The 26,176-nt window shown below is 41.8% G+C and overlaps 1 protein-coding gene across 1 annotated transcript in view; it reads left to right on the forward strand.

Moving 5' to 3' along the window:
• Positions 1-19,942, forward strand: part of LOC141133221 (adhesion G protein-coupled receptor E3-like) — a 348,306-nt gene extending 328,364 nt beyond the window's left edge. The window contains exons 18-22 of the mRNA XM_073622460.1: positions 1,551-1,611; positions 2,910-3,001; positions 4,397-4,565; positions 18,791-18,892; positions 18,980-19,942. Coding sequence (XP_073478561.1) covers positions 1,551-1,611; positions 2,910-3,001; positions 4,397-4,565; positions 18,791-18,892; positions 18,980-19,057 — 502 coding nt within the window. The 3' untranslated portion in view covers positions 19,058-19,942. The remainder of the gene's footprint in view (positions 1-1,550; positions 1,612-2,909; positions 3,002-4,396; positions 4,566-18,790; positions 18,893-18,979) is intronic.
• Positions 19,943-26,176: the final 6,234 nt, after the last annotated feature.

Raw genomic sequence — 26,176 nt, forward strand, 5'->3', positions numbered from 1 at the left:
TGTGTTAAATTTGGTGTTATTGCTCTCACTCTCTCATACTGGTCACTGGAAGTTCAACATGGCACCTCATAGCAAAGAACTATCTGAGGATCTGAAAAAAATAATTGTTGCTCTACATAAAGATGGCCTAGACTTTAAGAAGATTGCCAAGACCCTGAAAGTGAGCTGCGGCACATTGACCAAGACCATATGCGGTTTAAAAGGACAGGTTCCACTCAGAACAGACCTCGCCATGGTTGACCGAAGAAGTTGAGTGCACGTGCTCAGCGTCATATCCAGAGGTTGTCTTTGGGAAATAGATGTATGCGTGCTGGCAGCATTGCTGCAGAGGTTGAAGGGGTGGGGGATCAGCCTGTCAGTGCTCAGACCATATGCCGCACACTGCATCAAATTGGTCTGCACGGCTGTCATCCCAGAAGAAAGCCTCTACTAAAGATGATGCACAAGAAAGCCACAAACAGTTTGCTGAAGACAAGCAGACTAAGGACATGGATTACTGGAACCATGTCCTGTGGTCTGATGAGACCAAGATAAACTTTTTTGGCTCAGATGGTGTCAAGTGTGTGTGGCGGCAACCAGGTGAGGAGTACAAAGACAAGTGTATCTTGCCTATAGTCAAGCATGGTGGTGGGAGTGTCATGGCCTGGGGCTGCATGAGTGCTGCCGGCACTGGGGAGCTACAGTTCATTGAGGGAACCATTAATGCCAACATATACTGTGACATACTGAAGAAGAGCATGATCCCTTCCATTTAGAGACTGGGCCACAGGGCAATATTCCGACATGATAATGACCCAAAACACACCTCCAAGATGACCACTGCCTTGCTAAAGAAGCTGAGGGTAAAGGTGATGGACTGGTTAAGCATGTCTCCAGACCTAAACCCTATTGAGCATCTGTGGGGCATCCTCAAATGGAAAGTGGAGGAGAGCAAGGTCTCTAACATCCACCAGCTCTGTGATGTCATCATGGAAGAGTGGAAGAGGACTCTAGTGGCAACCTGTGAAGCTATGGTAAACTCCATGCCCAAGAGGGTTAAGGCAGTACTGGAAAATAATGGTGGCCACACAAAATATTGACACTTTTGGCCCAATTTGGAAATTTTCACTTAGGGGTGTACTCACTTTTTTGCCAGTAGTTTAGTCAATAATGGCTGTGTGTTGAGTCATTTTGAGGGGACAGCAAATGTACGCTGTTATAAAAGCTGTGCACTCACTACTTTACATTGTAGCAAAGTGTCATTTCTTCAGTGTTGTCACATGAAAAGATATAATAAAATATTTACAAAAATGTGAGGGGTGTACTCACTTTTATGAGATACTATATTTTCCTATCTGTTTACTAATGCAAGCAGCATGAGGATCAAAAATAATCAATGGTAATTGGGAGAGTGAAGTTCCACTTTTAAACTGTATTCTATGTTTTTTACCATTTTGGTTTAATAGAGTATTTCTTCAATTGTTTTTTTTTTTTTTTTTTGTGGATTGTACTGTATTGTTTTTAATGTCCACATTACAGTATATCTGAACAGTCTCCTCTCTGCAATCTAGTTGCTGGCTCAGACTTGGCATTGTTTGGAGTTTCCTTGGTCCAGTCCTTGTTTTTATCATTGTAAGTATAACAGCCTGCGTACCGTTTACTATTTGAAGTTGCCATATATTTCTGAGACAGTTGCCTTTCAACACCTAGTAGTATTTTTCTTGATCAGCAGGCTGATTAAAATATGATACTTTGAAAAAAAAAAACATGATACTTTGTACATACCTAAAAAAATGTATGTTATCAACAGCAGACAATTTTACTTGAATTTGCTACTTTTTATAAGATTGCATTCAATTATAACTAAAAGCAAAACTTTTTTTTAGTTTTGGATAGAGTGGAGAGGAATTAGAACACCTGCCAGTTTTTATTGCTCTCTGTGCCCCTATTAAGGAGATCCCCTCTCTCTATTTGTCCTGTAACTGTTTACCATTATCATTGAAAGTGAAAGTAAAAGAAAATCCCACATTTTGGGTTGTCCCCTGAAATGTAATACAGGTGAAATCTTCCAATGGGGACACTAGTTATGGTAACCTGGGGGTCCCCAAGTAATTCCCTTAATTTGCAGGGATTTCCTCTCACTTCTTGTTTGACTATGGGACAGGAAATTAGGGTAATTCTCAGCAATAGGATACAGATGGCAAAAAAAAATCTGACAGTGGTTACAACCCTCACTTCCTCTATCCAAAATAAAAAAAGTAAAGTTTTACCTATAGTTCTACTTTAAGGTTTCTGATGAGTGGATGCAGGAGAAAATCATATACTGGACTATGCCATTGTAGGTAGATGTCCTTAGCTACTGATGATATAATTGTCCTATAATGGTACTGGGTTGTGTTTACAAAGGCATGTATGGTTCTGGGAGAGGTCTTCTGCTCCTAGGGCAGAAACTCCTTCCATACCTATGCTTCTTTACCCATTTGAGGAGACCCTGACAATATAATTTTGCCTCATTCCTACTGTATTCTTTGGAAGAAGCATGGAATTTTTCTTTGCCCCTCATCATTTGCACTTCCAATCATCATTGCCCTCTATTCTAGGGATTTATGCCAAAAAAAGACAAGCCAAAAATAAAGAAAAAAAGAAATGTAGTTGACAACATAATTTTGGCAATGGTTCATTTGCTTACAATCGCCCATGTTCTCACTAAGTTATTTTCAGCTGTCTTGTAAGTGTAATTGCTCCTTTAACAGTTACCTAGTGAACACCAAAGAAAGCTACTAATGATGGTTATTAGCATTTAATAACATGCAACTTCATAGTCTTTTCAATAGTGAAGATGAGAAACTATTAAATCATAGGCGTAGTGTAGACTTATGATCTCTCAGTATATCATGTCATCTTTATGTTATTAACTTTATCTTTAATAGACAAACACAGTTCTGTTGGTCCTCACTGTTCATCTCCTGAGAAAGAGGCTGGCATCTGTAAATACAAATGTGTCCACTCTGAAGAACACCCGGTAAGTAGATGGTGGAACAAAATTGTCTGAATGATTGATGCATTTGTTATCCTGGGTTTAGAGGCTGACTCCATCCAGGACATGTGACATATCTAAGGGTTTGTGCTGGCACAAATGTTGGATCACCCACAACATATATCTACCATATGGGATCTAGCATGAGGGTCACCTACCAGGATGAGTCTTATTCATTCTACTGGATCATCCATGATTCAACATAAATTGAGACTTCAGCTGCAAAGCAGCAGTGAATCAATTGGTGGAAAAGCTGTTAATAAACCGTTAGAAAGCACCAGGCTTTAACAACACACAATTGGCAGCAGAAGTAAACAGTGTCCAACAATGTTAAGGCAATGACTAAACAATTAACCTGACTGGCCGCAATCACTAAATGTCAACAAGGTGCCTTTGTATTCATTCTGCAAAAGTTGCCCTTTAGAAAAGACCTATAGGTGATCTCTATGAAAGCACCCAGTTATTAGGCTCCTTGCCCTCAACCCTCTGCAGAATATTTGGAGGAGCCCAACTTTTGTTTTGGTGCACATGAAACCATCCCTTTAAGAAGTCTGCATGCAGTACAGTGTTCTGAAATGACTATTAGTCTCACTCTGCTAGCAGCGGTAGTGTAAAGCAAACCAGTGGCTGCTCACCAGTCCTGTGTGCACAGCGAACTCCAGTCCAGAAACTTGGCAACAGGGGACTTCTCTGTCAGTATCCTCAAGGCAATGTGAGTCTCCTATCTGTGTAACCTGCTCTCAATAGGCTAGGTCACAATCTCTGGCCCAATGATGATGGCCCTCTCCTTTTACTGCACACAGCTAGGTTGAGATGTGTAATGCCTTGGTCCTTTCACAGAAAGAGACTGTCCTTCCTTATTCTGCCCAGCAAAAACTACCTCTGGTTCCTCCCTTGTTATCCCCCTCCTCGGACATGAAGTCCTTCCCCATCTGCTATAATAGTCAAGTCCCTCTGGTGAACTGTTTCCCAAAATCCATCACTGTTATGCATCAGAGTCTCTATTTGTGTGGATGGAAACAGAATGGCACTGGCTAGATCAGCATAGAAGTCCTGTGTGAACACATGGAGCAACTGTAGCATGGTATCTCTGTAATTGCTTCTTTCTTGCCAGCTAAGCACCTGGCTACATATAAAAACTGGTAACGGTTTAAATGTATTTTTAAGCCCTTTATATACATAATATGGTATATTTAAAATTGCCATCACCCCCTATAACTGCCTGCACAGGCCTTTGAAATCATTGGAAATAAGAGGAGGAAGTAAAGGGGGGCGCAAACTCCTATAAGCAGCCTTTCTGAGTGTTTCATACACACCAACTCTGAACTGTATGGAAGATTGTTGGTCATATTCCCACCTAATTGTTCCTCCTACTTACAGGTTGCTGACTTTTAAAGCCATTGCTCAGCTCTTTCTCCTTGGCTGTACCTGGGGTATTGGCTACTTCCAGTTTGGACGTCATGCTCTGATCTTTTCCTACCTCTTCACTATCTGTAACAGCCTCCAGGGAGCATACATCTTCCTTGTACACTGTCTTCTCAATCAACAGGTATGCTTATATTAATAAAACATGATGCGCAAAGCTAACATTTTCTACAGCTATATTCGGGCAAATATGGCTTTGTCCAACAGACATTGCGGAATGGAGTCAAGCATGAAAAATCCTGGGGAAATGTATAAAGTCTTCAGGTGACATTTCTTTTCTGCATTAAAACATACCTCCCAGCTTTCTAAAATTGGAAAGAGGGACATCTTATAGTACAAGCTATGTAAGCAAAGGGCACACCCCCTGTCACGCCTCCAGTGACATGAATCGTTAATATGCAGTTATTGCTTAAACCCACAAGTGCTTCATTTCCATCACTTATTCACTCTTGTACTGATCTTTTAAAACATTAAATTTAATAATTCAGAAGTTGGATAAAAAGTTAAGTGCAGTAAAATACTTTTTAGGCTTTCCGGGTCACCAACAAGAAGGTGAGGAAATCGACACCGCCTTGTCGGTCTGGGGTGGGTGTTGTGCCATTATCAGGGGTGTGTGGAAGCAGCTGCACCCAAATTCTTTCCCCTGACAGGGAGGAGTCTGCTTGTCAGTTTTACACACAATCCCGGGAGCTACAGCCAACAGGTTGTGAGTGAAACCCCCTGCTGTCAGGGCCGTATAGCATGCGGACCTGGCAGTAAAAGGGTTAGTTCACCCTTACTAAAAAAAACTGCCTATGCAGGTAAGGAGTACCCTTAGATAAAAACAAACTGTGCAGCTTTGACTACAGTTGAATAATGTCTTTGTTTTAGGTGTAGGCTGTTTAAGTACACCCCCAGGATTTGATGGGATGATGCTGTCTTTGGGAGTTTTTGGCCAGGCTTCAGGAGGTACATAAATGGCCTACACCTATAGCAAGGGCATTAATTAACTTTGGCCAAAACTGCAGAGCTAGTTTTTATCCACAGGCACCCCTTACCTGCATAGACTGTTTTTTGTTTTTTTTGATAAAGGATAAAGAACCCTTTAACTTTATAAAAGCATGTACCCTATAAAAGACTGCGGGGGTTATTTATGAAAGGAAAATACACTTTGCACTACAAGTGCAAACTACAAATGCAAAGTGTACTTGAAATTGCACTTGAAAGTGCAGATGCTGTAGATCCGAGGGGGACATGCAAGGAAAATAAAAAACAGCATTTTAGCTTGCACATGATTGGATGATAAAATCATCACAGCTTCCCCTTATTTCAGATCTACCCCTCAGATTTACAGCGACTGCACTTCTAAGTGCACTTTCAGTGCAATTACAAGTGCACTTTGCGTTCGTGGTTTGCACTTGTAGAGCAAAGTGGATTTGCATTTCGTAAATAACCCCCTATGTTTACCAAATACCTAAATGTGAGTCAGCTTATATCAAAAACCCACTGATAAATACTATACAATTTTATAAACGTTTTCCAAAGAACCCCTTAGTTTCCAAGGATGCTCACTTCAATTTGGTTAATATACCTGAAGTACTAACAATGGTATGCCTGTTCGATGAACAAGATATAAAATGTTCATTCTTAGAACGGTTTCTAGTGGTATGAATATAATGCACAGTGTTTAGTAATGTCAGAGCCAAGACAGTGTGAAAAAGTGTCAGAAGCGGCAACTTCCCCAGGCACAGCACTGTCACATGGGAAGGGGACCCCACACAGCACACTATGCTCCCCTTGCTGCATGCATGCTTAAGATCAGTAGCTGACTCCCTAGCAATAGCCATCAGAACCAACCGGAACATCCAGGGTATTCAATGTGGCCCCCGTCGTCAAAAAATGTGCATTATTAGCTGACGACATATTAATGTTTAACTCGTCTCCTCTGACCTCCCTCCCCAACATTTGTCGTCTCCTCAACGAGTTCGGAACGATCTCAGGCCTTAAGGTGAATTACAACAAGTCCCACGCACTTAACATTAACGTACCTGATCCACTGCTGGCCAGGCTTAAGGAGAGTTTTCGGTTCACGTGGAATGATTCAAATATATCCTACCTGGGGATTAAATTGACCCCCAAGATAGAGCTCCTTTACCAAGCAAATTACCCTCCGCTTTATCAAAAACTAGAGGAAGACTTGGCCAGGTGGTCTGGGCTCTCTTTATGCTGGCTTGGCAAAATCAATTCAATTAAGATGACCCTGCTTCCCCGCATCTTATATTATTTTAGGGCCCTCCCAATCCCTGTTGACAAAGCCCGTCTAAAACGATTCCAACGCTTTCACACTCCTTCGCTCTTTGTGATGGCTTACGGAAAAATAATCAGCTCTCCTCCCCCATAGAACCTCTTAAACACATATTCCAAAACCCTGAATTTCCACCGGGTCTAGACATTAAAGCCTTTAGATGGTGGCTAGACAAAGGGCTATACAGGATAGGTCACTTCCTTAGACCCTTGGGCCCACTCTCCAAAGCTTACTGTGTAAGTAACCTGGAAATGCCTTCCTCAGAATATTTCAGATTCTCTCAACTCTCAAACTTCTTAAAGAAAAAGTGCAAAACATCACCAAACGGCCCCTTAATAACTGCATATGAATCATGGTGTGGCCAGGCCAATGAGTAGAGGGGGGGAGTTTCGGTGATATACAAGTCTTTATCATCAGCACGATCCAAGGCACCTTACATGCTTCACTGGAAAGAGGACCTGGCACAGCACTGAAAACTTAATACTTGACACCGACATTTTTCCCACTACTTCAAAGGTATCCTCAATTCTTGCCTCATGGAAGCTAGTGTAAAAGTCATAACTAGATGGTACCTAGTCCCGTCAAAACTAGCTGCAATTTTCCCATCATCATCTCCTCTCTGCTTTCGAGGTTGTGAATTACGGGGAGACATGTTCCATACTTGGTGGAACTGTCCCAGAATATGTCAGTTTTGGCACAAGATCTTTGCTTGGATCAACAAACCTGAGGGAGAAAGTGGAGACAGGTCTCCTATCACAATTTGGATTAGCAGCAAGGATGGGAAGTGTTATCATAATGGGGGATTTTAATTATCCAGACATAGACTGGGCATTCATTTAAGGCTCGCCAGTTCCTTAATGTCTTGCAAGACAATTTTATGGGTCAGATGGTAGACGCACCAACTAGAAATAAAACATTACTGGATCTACTGATTACCAACAATACAGACCTGATCACGGATGTGGAAATACAGGGCAATTTAGGTAACAGCGATCACAGGTCAATTAGTTTCAGTATAAATCACACAAATAGGAAACCTAAAGGGAATACAAAGACACTGAATTTCAAAAGAGCCAACTTCCCTAAACTACAAACCTTGCTAAAAGGCATAGATTGGGATGAAATATTAGGAACAAAGAATACGGAGGAGAGATGGGTTTACTTTAAGAGTATATTAAATAAGGGCATTAGCCAATGTATCCCATTGGGTAATAAATTTAAAAGAGCGAACAAAAGTCCTGGATGGCTTAACTCCAATGTAAAAATACATATAAAAGCAAAGGAGAAGGCCTGCAAAAAATACAAGGTTGAGGGATCATCCTCAGCATTCAGACTTTATAAAGAATGCAACAAGAAATGTAAGGGTGCAATTAGGACGGCTAAGATAGAACATGAAAGACACATAGCGGAGGAGAGCAAAAAAAATCCCAAGAAATTCTTTAAGTATGTAAACAGTAAAAAAGGGAAGACAGACCATATTGGCCCCATAAAGAATGAGGGAGGACATCTGGTTACAAAGGATGGGGAGATGGCGATGGTATTGAATTTATTCTTCTCCTCAGTCTTCATGAGTGAATCGAGGGGCTTCAGTAACCAAAACTGCAGTGTTTATCCTTATGACACAACACAGAAAGCACCTCCATGGTTAACAGAGGACAGAATTAAAATTAGACTTGAGAAACTTAACATTAATAAATCACCGGGACCAGATGGCTTGCATCCGAGGGTACTTAGGGAACGCAGTGATTGCCAGACCGTTGTTCCTAATTTTTACAGACAGTCTACTGAGAAATCCCACCAAGGAAAACCATGCTATCCAAGGCAATCTTCAAAGCCAAAAAAGAACATTTCTCAGACACCATCTCATCCGCCTTAAAGCGCCCACGTGAACTCTTCAAAATAGTTGCTCAGTCAATGAACCCGACCTGCTTAGAGCCCCCATCAAACGATACTCAAGAATTCTGCAATGAGTTATCAGACTTCTTCATCGACAAAATCGACTTCATTCGGAAATCAATCCATCAAAAAATAACAACCAAACCAAAGCAAAAAGAGGATAGCGTTACGAACTTCACTCAACCGCCAAATTTCTTTTTGTCCCCAATCACCACGGACATGACTAAAAACATCATCAGAAGCCTTCGAGACAGCACATCACCGAACGACATCATCCCCACTAAACTGTTTAAAGAATGTGCCGACATCTTGGCCCCTACCCTAACACATCTCATAAATCAATAATTCAAAGAAGGGACTGTGCCAACCTCCCTCAAGCAAGGCATTGTCAAACCCCTGCTAAAGAAACCCAATCTCGACCCCAAGAACCCTAACTGCCGCAGACCAATAACCAGCCTCAACACCATCTCCAAGATTATAGAGAAAGCAGTAGTACAGCAGCTACAACACCACCTGGATTCACACCAACTCCTGGATCCTCTGCAATCAGGCTTTCGCCCAGGCCATGGCACAGAAACAGCACTTCTGAAGATGGTGAAGAAACGGATCACATTCAAGACCCTCTGCCTCACCCACAAATGTATACAAGGAAATGCTCCGCTATATCTCCGGGAGAAAATAAAACACTACACACCGAATCGCAGTCTTCGATCAGCCAACCAAAACCTCCTTATCATTCCCAAATACTGCTACAAAGCAAAGGGAGAACGAAGATTCGCAGTCCAAGGACCCCGACTATGGAATGCTCTTCCAACCAACATCCGCATGGAAGAAAACCACCAGGCCTTCAGGAAAAAACTAAAGACCTTCCTCTTCTAACAAGCTGACAACAGAGAATGTATCTCAGCGCCTTGAGGCGATTCAGTTCGCATTTGCTGCGCTTTACAAATCATTCATTCATTCATTCATTCATTCACTGACTGGAATGGTACCAGCTGATTGGAAAAAAGCCAATGTAGCACCAATATTTAAAAAGGGCCCAAAATACATCCCTGGGAATTACAGACCAGTTAGCCTAACATCAATAGTATGTAAACTCTTGGAGGGGATGATAAGGGACTATATACAAGATTTTAGTAATGAGAACGGTATCATTAGCAGTAATCAGCATGGATTCATGAAGAATCATTCTTGCCAAGCAAATCTACTAACCTTCTATGAGGAGGTGAGTTGCCATCTAGATAAAGAAAGGCCCGTAGACGTGGTGTATCTGGATTTTGCAAAAGCAATTGACACAGTTCCCCATAAACGTTTACTGTACAAAATCAGGTCCATTGGCATGGACCATAGGGTGAGTACATGAATTGAAAACTGGCTACAAGGGCGAGTTCAGAGGGTGGTGATAAATGGGGAGTACTTGGAATGGTCAGGGGTAGGTAGTGGGGTTCCCCAGGGTTCTGTGCTGGGACCAATCCTATTTAATTTGTTCATAAACGACCTGGAGGATGGGATAAACAGTTCAATCTCTGTACTTGCAGACGACGCTAAGCAGGGCAATAACTTCTCCGCAGGATGTGGAAACCTTGCAAAAAGATCTGAACAAATTAATGGGGTGGGCAACTACATGGCAGATGAGGTTCAATGTAGAAAAATGTAAAATAATGCATTTGGGTGGCAAAAATATGAATGCAATCTATACACTGGGGGGAGAACCTCTGGGGGAATCTAGGATGGAAAAGGACCTGGGGATCCTACTAGATGATAGGCTCAGCAATGGCATGCAATGCCAAGCTGCTGCTAACAAAGCAAACAGAATATTGGCATGCATTAAAAAGGGGATCACTCCAGAGATAAAACAATAATTCTCCCTCTGTACAAGACTCTGGTCCGGCTGCACGTAGAGTATGCTGTCCAGTCCTGGGCACCAGTCCTCAGGAAGGATGTACTGGAAATGGAGCGAGTACAAAGAAGGAGAAGGGCAACAAAGCTAATAAAGGGTCTAGAGGATCTTAGTTATGAGGAAAGGTTGCGAGCACTGAACTTATTCTCTCTGGAGAAGAGACGCTTGAGAGGGGATATGATTTCAATATACAAATGCCGTACTGGTGACCCTACAATAGAAATAAAACTTTTTCGCAGAAGAGAGTTTAATAAGACTCGTGGCCACTCATTAAAATTAGAAGAAAAGAGGTTTAACCTTAAACTACGTAGAGGGTTCTTTACTGTAAGAGCGGCAAGGATGTGGAATTCCTTTCCACAGGCGGTGGTCACAGCGGGGAGCATCGATAGCTTCAAGAAACTATTAGATAAGCACCTGAATGACAGCAACATACAGGGATATACAATGTATTACTGACACATAATCACACATAGGTTGGACTTGATGGACTTGTGTCTTTTTTCAACCTCGCCTACTATGTAACTATATGTAACTATGTAACAAAATTACCACATTATCTATTCAAGTGTCTCCTCTCATAGCACTCCTTAACTTCCCTGTCCAGCGGGCATCCAGGAGTATGCAACGCCTCATCTACTTTATCCTTCTAGGCGCAAAGCTCACAATAGCCAAGGCTTGGAAACAACCATATGTTTCCACCCTCCTGGCTAAAAGAAAGATATCCTGGATTATGAACCAGCAAAAGATAGCTAGCGTACTCCTGGATTGCTCAGAAAAGTTCAAACACATGTGGGAACCTTGGGCAACCTTTGTTGGAATTACTCTCTATTAGATTCCCCGAGGGATAATATGTTGACCTTATTTCCCCCCAGTCGACTTCCACTCTCTCCTCTTGTTTCATTCCTTTCTTTTCTCTTACCTCCCTTTCCCTATCCACTCTTTGTAGGTTCTTGTCTGCTACTCTTCACTCCAATGACCTTTACCAAGACCGAGACCTGACACTCTACAGCGTTTTGGTCTAGTCTTAAGATGGTTTATTCACATGCTCTTCAAGGCTGTGTAGTCCAGATTTTTGTTCTTAAAATTTTTGTTCAATTACATGTTATGTTTTTCTTATTTTTATAATATCGAGGCCTCTGGTTTCTCACGTATGCCAACAGTATTCTCTTTCAACTGCAGCCACCTATAGGTGGGAATTTCCTGGTCTTTCTCTTAAGTATGAGCAGCTCATAGGCATTTACTGGGCTGGGGGTCTTGGAGGGTGGAGACTCTACCACAGTGTGCTCCCTATTGGGGTGGTGGAGCGCTCCCCTTCCTGGATCCTTCCCATTTCTCTAACCCATGTTAAACCTGGCTGCTTACGGTGATATATATCTGAATTCAATTTCCAGGTCAGCTTTTCACTGCACAATTTATTTGATCTGTGTATAGAAAGTCTGTTTAAATCTGTTGGTACTATTCTGTCAGTTATAGGTAATTTTCGGCTCCATATGGGCTGAGGACCTTCATCATATCTATGCTTCATGGTGTATTTCTTTTACCTTGAAAATAAAATATATTGAAACAAAGATCAGTAGCTGACAACCAGGGGGCTGCTGCTTAATGTCTGCTCTGACACAACATTCCCAATCTCTGCCCCATCCTTCCATGAAAAGCACAAAACGCATGTACAACCACCTCCCAGCTGTTACAAGTGATTGGCCATGCAAGAGCAGTGCATACTTCATGTCAATGATAGCAGATAGAATAAAGGGGCAGAGACTGGGTACAAGGCAGTATGCCCATTCTACATCATGTTTTAGCAGTAGGAAAGGGAGGAGCAATTCTGCGTTCTCACCCTTTGTGCTGGATGAGTCCTTTCTGGTAGAACACAAAACTGTGTCCTCTGCAACACAGCAGAAGAAAGAGTTTCAGACAGGAAACTGTCAACTTCCCATGCCCAATCCAGGCAGGTTTGAGGAGCTTGGCTATTAATTGCCAAAAGTTACCAGTCCTGCTGTGCTCTGTATAATCCCAGAAAATGAGAATGGGGGCAGTGCAGACACTCATTCTTAATTTCTGCATTTTCTTTTCAATATATTTATGGTTTTTATTATTTGTTAAAACAATAAAGTTCAATGATAAATATATTTTAATTATACAGAAATTAACTTTGTACCCAACAGAAATACAGCTTGGGTCACAATTACTACTGGTTAAGAACCTGGAATATAGATTCCAAAAGTACTATGTGGTTTCCCTATTAGCAAAAAGTAAAAGTGAACAACATTTTTATTTTTTCCCAGCTGGATAACTATAGGCCAGTACCAGGTGGACTGTCAGAGATCTAAGCACCAGCAGTCATTGTTCAATATGGGGATCTCGGTATCACCAGCCAGCCACTTGTAAAAGTGAGCAGTCTTTATTGGTTTCTCAAAAATAAACAAAAACTGTTTGCCATTTTTTTTAGCAAAAATAAAGGCAAATAGTCCATAAGCCTAGTAAAAGTAGAACAGCATAATGGCTCACCACCAGTATACCAGTCCCACACTTGGGTTCGGGGTTCCTGTCTGCTTTGGGGTACCACAAAGGCCACAGGAACTCAGCAACCAAATGTCACACTTGCTCACAGCTGTAAACTACTCAACTCCACCTAACCGACAGGTGCTGATTACTTTCTGCTGCTTTTCAGACCTCCCCTGCAAGTGGGTAACCCTTTCAGGACCAAAGTCCTTGTAATCAGGGTTGGAGGCTCTTTCCTACCCAAAGTCTCTCCAAGTCTCCGAATTCTGGGTCCCAATGAGGACTTACCAATCCAAAGCACTTTTAAATCAGGCCTCTCCTCTCTGGCCAGACTACCCTAGAATCCTTCATTCTGCATGGGTGAGAACCCCTGAGTGTTCACATTGTCCCCTCCAGGATGCCAGGGATGGGTCTTGAATATGTGTCTACACCAGGGGTCTCAAAGTACCGGCCCGCGGACCGGTTACAAATGGCCCGCAGGCAGGGCCGATCCTGGGCGGGTGCCAGCGGCTGGGAGCTTTCTCTCTCTGATCCTCCCACCGCTGCTGCAGCCCAGCGTGCACAACACAGGAGAGCAGAGTGGAGGGAGGATACGCCCATCGCCCCGCCCACCTGTTCTGTCAAGAAATGCCCCCATCGAATAGTGCCTGGGCATTTTACCATCAGCTGTTGTGATGGCGAGATGGCGCAGGCATACAATAGCCAACAGAATTTTTTTTTCTGTCAGATTGTGCTCCGCGCTCACCCGTGCTCCTGTGGCGAGTTCATGTCCATGATGGGTGGATTTCTACAGGTTGTGAGCGGATTTATGGGCACTTGGGGGCGGAATTACATGGCCAGTGCTGCAAAAAAAAAAAACTTTGTGATATTCCGCCCCAAAGTACCCATAAATACACCCACAAGAAATGTAAATATCCGCCCATCAGAAAGTTTTTTATTTTTGCAGCACTGGCCATCTAATTCCACCCCAAAGTGCCCATAAATCCACACACAAGAAATGTAGAAATCCGTCCATCACAAAGTTTTGTTTTGCAGCACTGGCCATGTAATTTCGCCCCAAGTGCCCATAAATCCACCCACAATGTGTTGAAATCTGCCCATCATGGACATGAACTCGCCACGGGAGCGCGGGTGAGCGCGGGGCATAATCTGACAGAAAAAAATTCTGTCGTCTATTGTGCGCCTGCGCCGTCTCAACAGCTGATGGTAAAATCAGCTGTTGTGATGTTACGTACGGTGCATGTGCCCTTCAGCCCGGGCACTATTCAATGGGGGCATTTCTCGACACCTGGATGAACTGTGCATGCGCCGTACGTAATAGCACAACAGCTGATTTTACCATCAGCTGTTGTGTCCGCGAGACGGCGCCTGCACACAATAGCTGACTGAACACATTTTTCAGTCAGATTGTGCCGAGGCACGTTCATGTAGGTGAGGGGCGGAATTTAACATGAATGGGACGGATGTTTTCATTTAAGGCCAGTGCTGATCTAACATGAAGGGGGTGGATGTTTTCATTGATGGCCACTGCTGGATGGGGGCAGACTTTTAAATGTTTAGCTAGCTAAGTAGGCCCTCCAGGAAGAATAGCAGATAAAGATTTGTTTAGCAGATTTGTTTGGGCATCTGGGGATTAATAGTATATATGGTATATGTATATATATATATATATATAATATAATATATATATACCCCATGCAGGAGCTGCAGATGAACAGGAATCCCCTACTCCTGCACAGCCAGGCACATTGAATCTTCACAGGCGCACAGTCAGAAAACAGTCTGTAGCTTTGTTTTTTTGTTGTTTATTAGGGGTTTACCAACTTGGAAAGGGATGGAAAGTTATAGGATGCCCACTTGACTTCAGCAAACTTCAGGGACAACTTCCTACATACAGCCTTCTCTTCACTTTTCTCCTGCACTCTTGGCCTCTCTCTTGCTCAGCCTCTGCTGGTACACTCCTGGGGGAACTTGACAGTGTCCTTGTCAGTTAAGCAATGGCCCATTACAGGCAGGAACTCACAGTCCCTTAACAGTAGCACACATGGAGTCACATAGCATGTAACTTTCCCTTCTGTTTCCTTTGTGGTCACTGATCCCAGTACCACCTCTTCTGCCAGCCCACCTAGCTGCATCTGCCTCTTTCACCAGCCCCCCTGACTCCCTCTTCACACCAGTTCAGACTTAAGCCCACCATGTCTTTAAGGGAGACTGGCTACATCTGGCATTCTCCCCTATTTGTTGATCCCCACCAGTGTTGAACTACTCATTCTGTCCTCTCCTTGCTCCTGTACCTCCAGGAAAGATTTCTCCCATGTGTCTTTGGCAGGATCTCTCTAGCACCTGAGCCTAGACCAAAAGCAGATCCCCCCACCCCAGACTAGGGGTACCCCTCAGGGCCACCGACAGCCTCCTCAACACTGCATCTTCATCTTCCACCGACTGCCCTGCTGCTGGCATGGCCCATGTCTGTTTATGAGGTGAACTCAGCCCACTACTGGGGATTGGCTGAGGTCTCATAAATATGCATGGCAGCTCCTCCTAACCCCTGCTCATAATTCTAGAAGGTTCTCCAACCTTCCAGACACCAGGGAGGCGCACCAGAGGGCTGCCATTATGAGTAATCCAGCCCTGACCTCTAATAACCCTGACCCATTTTCAGACACACAAATGTACAAGATGAGTCAGGATATGGTTTACCTGTTCTACTTACTACATCTAGCACACATTAGAGGGTGCTACATATATACAGTACAGAAGTTTTAGGTAGGTATGATCAAGTGCTGTATAGTGCACACTTTGTACATTTGCACATTTGCACAAAGTCAGGAATTTTGTAGGATTATACTCAGGTATAAGATTAACCAATTATACCTAGTAGATGTTAATGATCATTAATTTCATATGTAGGATGAAATACAATCAACTGAAAGAGAAACAGTTGTGTGGGAGGCCTAAAAGAGATAGAAGGATTTGAGGCAGCCCGCATCCACATAAGATCTGTGGCTAGTTCTCTAAGATGGTTGGAACAACCTATCTCCAGAGTTCCCTCACAAACTGTGAGCAAGTGTACCTAGAAAAATTGTTGCTCTTTTGAAGGCAAAGGGTGGTTACACCAAATATTGATTTGAGTTGGATTTTTCTTCTGTACATTTACTTTTCATTTTAGTAATTGATAAAAATAACACTTCTATTTCTAAAAGCATTCCTAATTTACAGCATTCTTTCACACCTGCCTAAAACTTTTTCACAGTTATGCCCTGTACACACGGTCGAATTTTCCGACGGAAAATGTGCGATAGGACCCTGTTGTCGGAAATTCCGACTGCGTGTGGGCTCCATCACACATTTTCCATCGGAATTTCCGACACACAAAATTTTCCGACAAAAATTGTCGGAAATTCCGATCGTGTGTACACAAATCCAACGCACAAAGTGCCACGCATGCTCAGACTAAATTAAGAGATGAAAGCTATTGGCTACTGCCCCGTTTATAGTCCTGACGTACGTGTTTTACGTCACCGCGTTTAGAACGATCGGATTTTCCGACAACTTTGTGTGACCGTGTGTATGCAAGACAAGTTTGTCCAACATCTGTCGGAAAAAATCCATGGATTTTGTTGTCGGAATGTCCGATCAATGTCCGATCGTGTGTACAGGGCATTATATATATATATTAGTATCTCACAAAAGTGAGTACACCCCTCACATTTTTGTAAATATTTTATTATATCTTTTCATGTGACAACACTGAAGAAATTACACTTTGTTACAATTTGAAGAAATGAGTGCCCAGCTTGTATAACAGTGTAAATTTGCTGTCCCCTCAAAATAACTCAACACACAGCCATTAATTTCTAAACCGCTGGCAACAAAAGTGAGTACACCCCTAAGTGGAAATGTCGTAATTGGGCCCAGTTAGCTATTTTCCCTCCCCGGTGTCATGTGACTTGTTAGTGTTACAAGGTTTCAGGTGTGAATGGGGAGCAAGTGTGTTAAATTTGGAGTTATCGCTCTCACTCTCTCATACTGGTCACTAGAGGTTCAACATGGCACCTCATGGCAAAGAACTCTCTGAGGATCTGAAAAAAATAATTGTTGCTCTACATAAAGATGGCCTAGGCTATAAGAAGATTGCCAAGACCCTGAAACTGAGCTGCAGCATGGTGGTCAAGACAATGCAGCGGTTTAACAGGACAGGTTCCACTCAGAACAGGCCTCGCCATGGTCAACCAAAGAGGCTGAGTGCACATGCTCAGTGTCATATCTAGAGGTTGTCTTTGGGAAATAGACATATAAGTACTGCCAGCATTGCTGCAGAGGTTGAAGGGGTGGGGGGTCAGCCTGTCAGTGCTCAGACCATACGTCGCACACTGCATCAAATTGGTCTGCATGGCTGAAGGAAGTCTCTTTTAAAGATGATGCACAAGAAAGCCCGAAAACAGTTTGCTGAAGACAAGCAGACTAAGGACATGGATTACTGGAAAATAAACTACTACTACTACAAGATAAACTTATTTTGTTCAGATAGTGTCAAGCGTTTGTGGCGGCAACCAGGCGAGGAGTACAAAGACAAGTGTGTCTTGCCTACAGTCAAGCATGGTGGTGGCAGTGTCATGGTCTGGGGCTGCATGAGTGCTGCCGGCACTGGGGAGCTACAGTTCATCGAGGGAACAATGAATGCCAACATGTACTGTGACATACTGAAACAGAGCATGATCCCCTCCCTTGGGAGACTGGGCCATAGGCCAGTATTCCAGCATGATAATGACCCCAAACACACCTTCAAGATGACCACTGCCTTGCTAAAGAAGCTGAGGGTAAAGGTGATGGACTGGCCAAGCATGTCTCCATGTAGCATGTAAACCCTATTGAGTATCTGTGGGGAATCCTCAAACTGAAGGTGGAGGAGCACAAGGTCTCTAACATCCACTAGCTCCGTGATGTCGTCATGAAGGAGTGGAAGAGGACACCAGTGGCAACCTGTGAAGCTCTGGTGAACTCCTTACCCAAGAGTGTTAAGGCAGTGCTGGAAAATAATGGTGGCCACACAAAGTATTGACACTTTGGACCCAATTTGGACATTTTCACTTAAGGGTGTACTCACTTTTGTTGCCAGCAGTTTAGACATTAATGGCTGTGCATCGAGTTATTTTGAGGGGACAGCAAATTTAAACTGTTGCACAAGCTGTACACTCACTACTTTACATTGTAGCAAAGTGTAATTTCTTCAGTGTTGTCACATGAAAAGATATAATAATATTTACAAATTTGTGAGGGGTGTACTCACTTTTGTGAGATACTGTGTGTGTGTGTGTGTGTGTATATATACGGCACAGTGGTGTAGTGGTAGCACTCTCACCTAGCAGTAAGAAGGGTCGCTGGTTCGAATCCCAACCACGACACTACCTGCCTGGAGTTTGTATGTTCTCCCTGTGCCTGCGTGGGTTTCCTCCGGGTACTCCGGTTTCCTCCCACACTCCAAAGACATGCTGGGAGGTTAATTGGATCCTGTCTAAATTGTCCCCAGTATGTATGAATGTGAGTTAGGGACCTTAGATTGTAAGCTCCTTGAGGGTAGGGACTGATGTGAATGTAAAATGTAAATGTAAAGTGCTGCGTAAATTGACGGCGCTATATAAGTACCTGAAATAAATAAATAAAAATAAAATATATATATATAGACAGTAACACTGGTCAGTGTAAAGATTTAAAGATTTATTCATGCTCTTTTTTTATAATCACAGTATTTGGCTTATTTTTTTAGGTCAGAGAAGCGTACTGCAGATTGTTCTACAACATTTGTGGTCGCAGAAAGCAAAAACTGGATACATCCACCACAGGTACCCTTCCACCAGGCTCTAAAGATGTAAGTAAAAATTAAATAAGCACGGTTATCCTGTATTAAAGAGTGTTTCTCAATGCCCTCACTGACTGTCCTTCTCACTTTCTACAGACAAGTATGTCAGACTGTAAAAGGACTGAAATCAGTACAGACAATTCTTCAATGGTGATGAAAGAACAAAGTGTGTAACACCCAATGGAAAAGCATGCTATCCAGAGGAGATGATTGTGATAATCTGAGGAAAGAAAATGGATATGTATGAAAAGAGATGCAAAAGGAAAACAGGGCTGTTTATGTTCCAGCTTTCATTCTACAGTCTATACTATATAAAAGAAACAAGGATTGCGCTTGGTTGCTTCATGAATCAACGCCAATGTATCTGCTGTTGCAGTATTATTGCTCATAGGATCATATTCTTCTCTTAAACTCAGGACTTGTTCAATGTGCATTCCTAAAGCAGAACTTAACTGTATCTGAGCATCACAAACTGAAAATGCTAGTATTAACTCAGGGGGCGGAATACAAATGCACGCCACACTTTTCAGATATTTTGATGTAAAAAAAAAAATTCAAAACCATTTGTTTTCCTTCCACTTCATAATTATGTGCCACTTTGTGTTGGTCTATCACATAAAATCCCCCAAAAATACAATTTACTTTTTTGGTTGTAACATGACAAAATGTGGAAAATTTCAGTGGGTATGAATACTTTTTCAAGGCACTATATAATATCATTTTGGCCTAAACCACAAGCCAGTTAAAAACTGGTGAAATGTAAAAGAAAAAAAAAAAAAAGAAAACTTTGAAAATAAGTAGATTTATTATACCTTCCTATCTATTTACTAATGCTAGTTTTCATAAGCGATAAACATTGTTCATGTTGATTTTGAGAGTTTAGCCCCGCTTTAATTGTGAAGTCACCTTTTGGTTGTGCTTCTGACTGTTAAGCATATTTTATAAAAGGGAACTATAATGTTATAATTTTATTCACATTTTAAAAGTTTTCAAATTGTTTCATACCTGTTATCTACTGTAAAAAAATATTTGTTTCACAAATAAACATTTATTACAATGCATTTGTGACCAGAGCATTACTGGTTTTCTTCAGAGAGAATTTAGCAGAAGCTGTTTGCCTTTAAACTCTCTTTGATTCAATCTTCATCCAGGAACACAAAGGAGGGAGGAATCATTGCTCTAACTCATCCACTTGTGTGTAAAACTTCAACTTGAGCTACTGAACTCTGTAAGGAACAGGCTTTTGGCAACAAAGGAGTTTTGTTGTTAGGAAAGATATTTTGAAAAACAGAAGTATAGGAATTCACCTGCTCGTCTCGATAGCTGTCATTTTTGTGTATTTGTTTGAGTCAATAAACTTAATTTTCAGCAATGAGCAGCATGGACCATACTCTGGATTTCTTTGCGTGTACCCAAACTCTGAGAATTCTGTGACCCTGCAAGAGAGCGGTATTAAGCATAAGATAAAAAAATGTATTATATTGCAGCTTACCATTTCTTATATGTGCTGGCTTTTATTAATTTATGTAAAGCCTTTATCATAAAAGGAAAAAAAAAAACTTTCTGTAACTGCTTAAAAAGTGTTAGCAGGAGTTCAGCTTTAATGTGTTAATCAAGTCCATCTAAATCTTCTAGTGCATCTAATGCTACCCTTTCCACATGTTGACAATGCCACTGTGCAAAGGCGTGTAGGGAGCTTATTCCCTCTACTGTCTGTATTTTTTAATAGCTTTTGCTTGGTAAATATCACAGGGTTGATTATAGTTAGGGACAATGTGAACTTCCTGTCGCTGCTAGCTTGGCCAGAAACCCCGTTGGAGGACTGCGACATCTTTATAAGCCATATTCACTGTCATGGCATGGATACATAAAAAAATATATAAATCATAATACACAATCAGTAATACTCAAGACAAAGTGGGTTTTCCGTAGAGAAAAGGAAAACATTGATTGAACTATCCCCATAGGTGGGAGGGGGGAAATTAATATGCAAACTCCCCTGTTGTACAGAGCAGAAGCCGGAACAATGGTTTCACTCAACCTCAACCAGAGATTACCTGAGTCACTCCCTGATATCATGTTTGTTTAGTGTGAAGACAGATCGTCTATTTACCTGGATTAGAGAGGGAACTGGACATCTTCTCTAACGGATTGTTCCCTGGTTTGTAAGACTATGAAACTTAACCCAAAAAGACAATAACCCCTTTTATTCAGGTGCAACACTAATAGATATCCATTGTCTACCCTCATTGTTCCAAGGATGAAGCTGTCCCTCCCAGAGAAATCCAGTGTTGACTCAAAACAATGGCAGAGACACCCAGTTAATTAATTATGCACCAAATGGAGTCCAGTATCAGCTCAAACAGAAATTACAAAATATATATATAAAATTACTATGCTACTATATACAAGAGTCAATGTATGCCAGAAGTCATCCACATCTTGTAAAAGAACTTGGCACAATTATTATGAGGGGGAAGGGGTTTGTTTGTTTTGTCCCATGAATATCTAACAGTCACAGTATATTTACTAAAGGTCCCAATTTCTTATAACCAGCAAAGTACACAATATGGGGACAGCAAACCGAAGAGTTATGAAGGCGGGCAATCACCAGATCATCGTAATCGTAAAACATATTAAAATACAGTTCATAAAAATACCAGATGCAATGATATGACAATCAGAACCTGAACAACCACAACATACAGGGATATACAATGTAATACTGACATATAATCACACACATAGGTTGGACTTGATGGACTTGTGTCTTTTTCCAACCTCATCTACTATGTAACTATGTTACTGTGTAACCATGTAAGAATTCCAATTATACAACTGCAATGACCACTGGTGGGCAGATGAAAGAGGGACAGTTACCGCCCAAATTTGAAACCAACCAATCATGAAATGGTAAACATGATTGGGGAAATATAAATTCAAACAATGGTACTCCACCCTATAAATCACAGACACACAAGATTCTCAGAAGGGAACCACACACCCACTTGCTGATACACTTTCTGGACGATTGAGAAGGCTGTTGCCCGTTGACCATGCCCCATATCGCTGAACTTTGCTGCAGAAACTAACCATCTATGCTCTTAATACTTTGCACACCTTCCCTATTGAAGCAGTGGTGAGATATAGATTAAATATACCGACTAACCTTTTTTGCTCCCAAAATTATAGGGATTATATTTTTATTGCTTGTATCTTGATATTATTATTTACAGTGTGCAGGGCAATTTATTTACTAAAGTTTTCCTACATAGTCTGTCTATGTTATATGTTGAAATTGTGTACGGGTAAATTAGGTATAGATCTGTATTGCAGCCAAATTGGCTGTTGTTGGTTTCCCAGGAAGATTGTTTATTGTCCACCCTACTTTAACAGGTCTAGTGAATTTAGGACTTATTTTAAATTGAGTAGTATTTTCATTTTGCTCTTCAAGATACGTTCCTATCTCTGCTCTGGCAGGAGAGAGTCAGAAATTGTCTTAAGAGTATTTTGGGTTCTTATGTTAATATTTTAATTTCAATAGTTTTTTATTGATTTTTTATCAAGACATAGAAGGAAAAAACAAAAAATAAAGAACAAAAAGAAATACATAACACATAGTGTAACAGAATGAAAACTCAATGTTTACAATGCACAAAAGCAAGGGCACCGTCAGTTGTATTCTAAATCTCAACACTTATGTTAATATTTTAAAGCACGGTTAATCACCCTTTTTATGGTTGGTTGCAGCCTTCCCAGGTTTGGTCTTTGAAAGTTAAAATAAATTATCTTCCTATTGTATTGATGTCTTTGATAATGTGTGTGAAATATTAATCACCATTTGTATGAAATTGTATAACTATACTTGTATTTTAATAAACTATATTTACTTATTAATGTAATTGGGATATATTTAAGTTTAAGTTATTTATTAATTGTTATTGGCTGGAGGCACTGTCTATCATCTGTAATTATAATTCAGGCACCACCCTTTTATTTATAATTTACCATTCGCCAAGCCCCTCCTTTTCATTGAATTGAATATACCCCATATTTATCATCATTAAAATTTTATGCCACACATTCATTACATCGCACTTGAGCGTTTTTCTGCTTATATCCCTACTCATGACTATGCCAAACTACACAGAATCCCTTGATTTTTATCTTCCCTTTTTCACAGTTGTATGCTCATTAGGGATGAGCCGAACACCCCTCTGTTCGGTTCGCACCAGAACATGCGAACAGGAAAAAAGTTTGTTCGAACATGCGAACACCCTTAAAGTGTTTGGGACAGGAACATGAATAATCAAAAGCTATTTTAAAGGCTTATATGCAAGTTATTGTCATAAAAAGTGTTTGGGGACCTGGGTCCTGCCCCAGGGGACATGGATCAATGCAAAAAAAGTTTTAAAAACGGCCCTTTAAATTTCGTACCTGGGGGGTGTCTATAGTATGCTTGTAAAAGGGTGCATGTTTCCCGTGTTTAGAACAGTCTGACAGCAAAATGACATTTCAAAGGAAAAAAAGTCATTTAAAACTACTCGCAGCTATTAATGCATTGCCGGTTCGACAATACACATAGAAGTTCATTGATAAAAATGGCATGGGAATTCCCCACAGGGGAACCCCGAACCAAAATTTAAAGAAAAAATGACATGGGGGGTCCCCCTAAATTCCATACCAGGCCCTTCAGGTCTGGTATGGATATTAAGGGGAACCCCGCGCCAAAATGTAAAAAAAAACTGCGTGGGGTCCCCCCAAAAATCTATACCAGACCCTTATCCGAGCACGCAACCTGGAAGGCCGCAGGAAAAGAGGGGGGGACGAGAAAGCGGCCCCCCTCCTGAACTGTACCAGGCCACATGCCCTCAACATTTGGAGGGTGCTTTGGGGTAGCCCCCCAAAACACTTTGTCCCCATGTTGATGAGGACAAGGGCCTCATCCCCACAACCCTGGCCGGTGGTTGTGGGGATCTGCGGGCGGGGGGCTTATCGGAATCTGGAAGCCCCCTTTAACAAGGGGACCCCCAGATCCCGGCCCTCTCCCCTGTGTGAAAAGGGTACAAAAGTACCCCTACCATTTCACTAAAAAAGTATCAAAAATTTTAAAAATGACAAGAGACAGTTTTTGACAATTCCTTTCTTCTTCTTTCTTCTTTCTTCTTTCTTCTTTCTTTTTTCTTTTTTCTTTTTCTTTCTTTTTTTTTTCTTTTTTTTTCTTTTTTTTTTTCTTTTTCTTTTTCTTTCTTTTTTTTTCTTTTTCCGCTCCGCATCCATGCTGTCATGGAGGGAGGCTCCCACTGTGTGACGCTTCTCCTCTTCTGACGGTTCTTAAATAACGGGGGGCGGGGCCACCTGGTGACCCCACCCCCTCTGACACACGGGGACATGACGGGACTTCCCTGTGGCATTCCCCGTAACGCCACAGGGAAGCCCCGTCAAGTCACCGTGCCTCAGAGGGGGGCGGGGTCACCGGGTGGCCCCGCCCCCGTTATTTAACAACCGTCAGAAGAGGAGAGGTGTCACACAGCGGGAGCCTCCCTCCATGCCAGCATGGGTGCGGAGCGGCCCGGAGAAGAAGATGAAAAAGAGAAGAAGATGAAGAGAAGAGCGGGAGCCTCCCCCCATGCCCTGAATGCGGAGCGGCCCGAGGAGAAGAAGGGAAGAAGAGGCCGCGGAGGAGATGCTGGACAAGAACACCAGAGGAAGAGCCAGAAGAAGAAGATGAAGGAAGACAGAAGAAAGAAGTATTTAAATAAAGGAATTGTCAAAAACTGTCTTTTGTCATTTTTAACATTTTTGACACTTTTTTAGTGAAATGGTAGGTACCCCCTTACCATTTCACACAGGGGGAGGGCTGAGATCTGGGGGTCCCCTTGTTAAAGGGGGCTTCCAGATTCCGATAAGTCCCCTGCCCGCAGACCCCAACAACCACTTGGTGGCCAGGGTTGTGGGGATGAGGCCCTTGTCCTCATCAACATGGGGACAAGGTGTTTTGGGGGGCTACCCCAAAGCACCCTCCCAATGTTGAGGGCATGTGGCCTGGTACGGTTCAGGAGGGGGGGGGCGCTCTCTCGTCCCCCCCTCTTTTCCTGCGGCCTGCCAGGTTGCGTGCTCGGATAAGTTACTGTATCATTTTCTGTAACATTTTCTGTAACAATTTCTTCTGCAAATGAAGATTATGGTGGCAGGGGTATGACTGAAGATTATTCATTATCAGAAGAGAAATCAGCACAAGGGACACATCCTACTGACTGTAAAGTACGCCCCTTGTGTTGATTCTTCTGTTTGTAATTTTGGTTGCACTTAGGCTTTAAGGTGACTGGTGGTCTCAGGCTCCATTACAGCACTAAAATTAGTGGTTTCCCCATGGTCAGAAACAGTGGCGGTGAGGGGCCTGGGCCAGTATAGCTGGCTTCACATGGTATGGAAATTAAATGCCTGACAGGATAGGTTAAAGAGGGGTAGGAGGGGTGAAAATATGTAGGCAGCCTCTCACTTCTTCTGGACATGCAAGAAAAAAAAAGAAAGACAATTTCTATGGAGAGGCCTTCTACTGTTGGAATGAATGTCAGATGAGCTGCAGCCATCTCTTCTCTACATCCTCCTAAAACACACAAACCAAAGGCTTTTTCTCAACTCCAGCATACAGGGGGAATCTGATGACACAAACTGCACATCATAGAAGAGGGAGCTGAGTGTAATCTGAGATTTGAGTGGAGGGAAATGACACACCTCCCTCTACACAATATCATTGGAAAACATTAACAGCCAGCTGAGGCTGTCAATCACCTTGTGTGTGTGGATAGACATGTGCACTGCCGAAAAATTTGTTAGTTTTCGTTCTCATTTAATTTGTTTTTCAGGTCATTCGTTATGATTGAAATTCGGAAGTTCGTAAATTTGAAAATTCAGAAATTCAATAATAAGAAAGAAAATTTGAAAGAACGAAAATTCAAGATAGCTAACTAACTAATAATATCAAACTAATAAATTATAGGTATTGGAATTTCCTTTCAAATTTGGCTGTTAGTCAATGTAATGAATACCAATTTATCTGAAGTTACGAATTATCCAAAATAACGAATGCTGCATCTAAACAAATGTAACAGAACAAATAATTAAAATAATAATAAAAAATAAAAATGTTTTATTAGTATTATTAATATTATTTATTATTAATAATTAGTTGCGTTCCATTCGTTTAAGATACGGCATTCATTATTTCAGATGATTCGTAACTTCGTAACTTTGTATTATTTACATTCACTAACAGACAAATTTAAAAGG

This window comes from Aquarana catesbeiana, linkage group LG03, assembly GCF_042186555.1.
Source record: "Aquarana catesbeiana isolate 2022-GZ linkage group LG03, ASM4218655v1, whole genome shotgun sequence".
In the NCBI taxonomy this organism is placed as follows: Eukaryota; Metazoa; Chordata; class Amphibia; order Anura; family Ranidae; genus Aquarana; species Aquarana catesbeiana.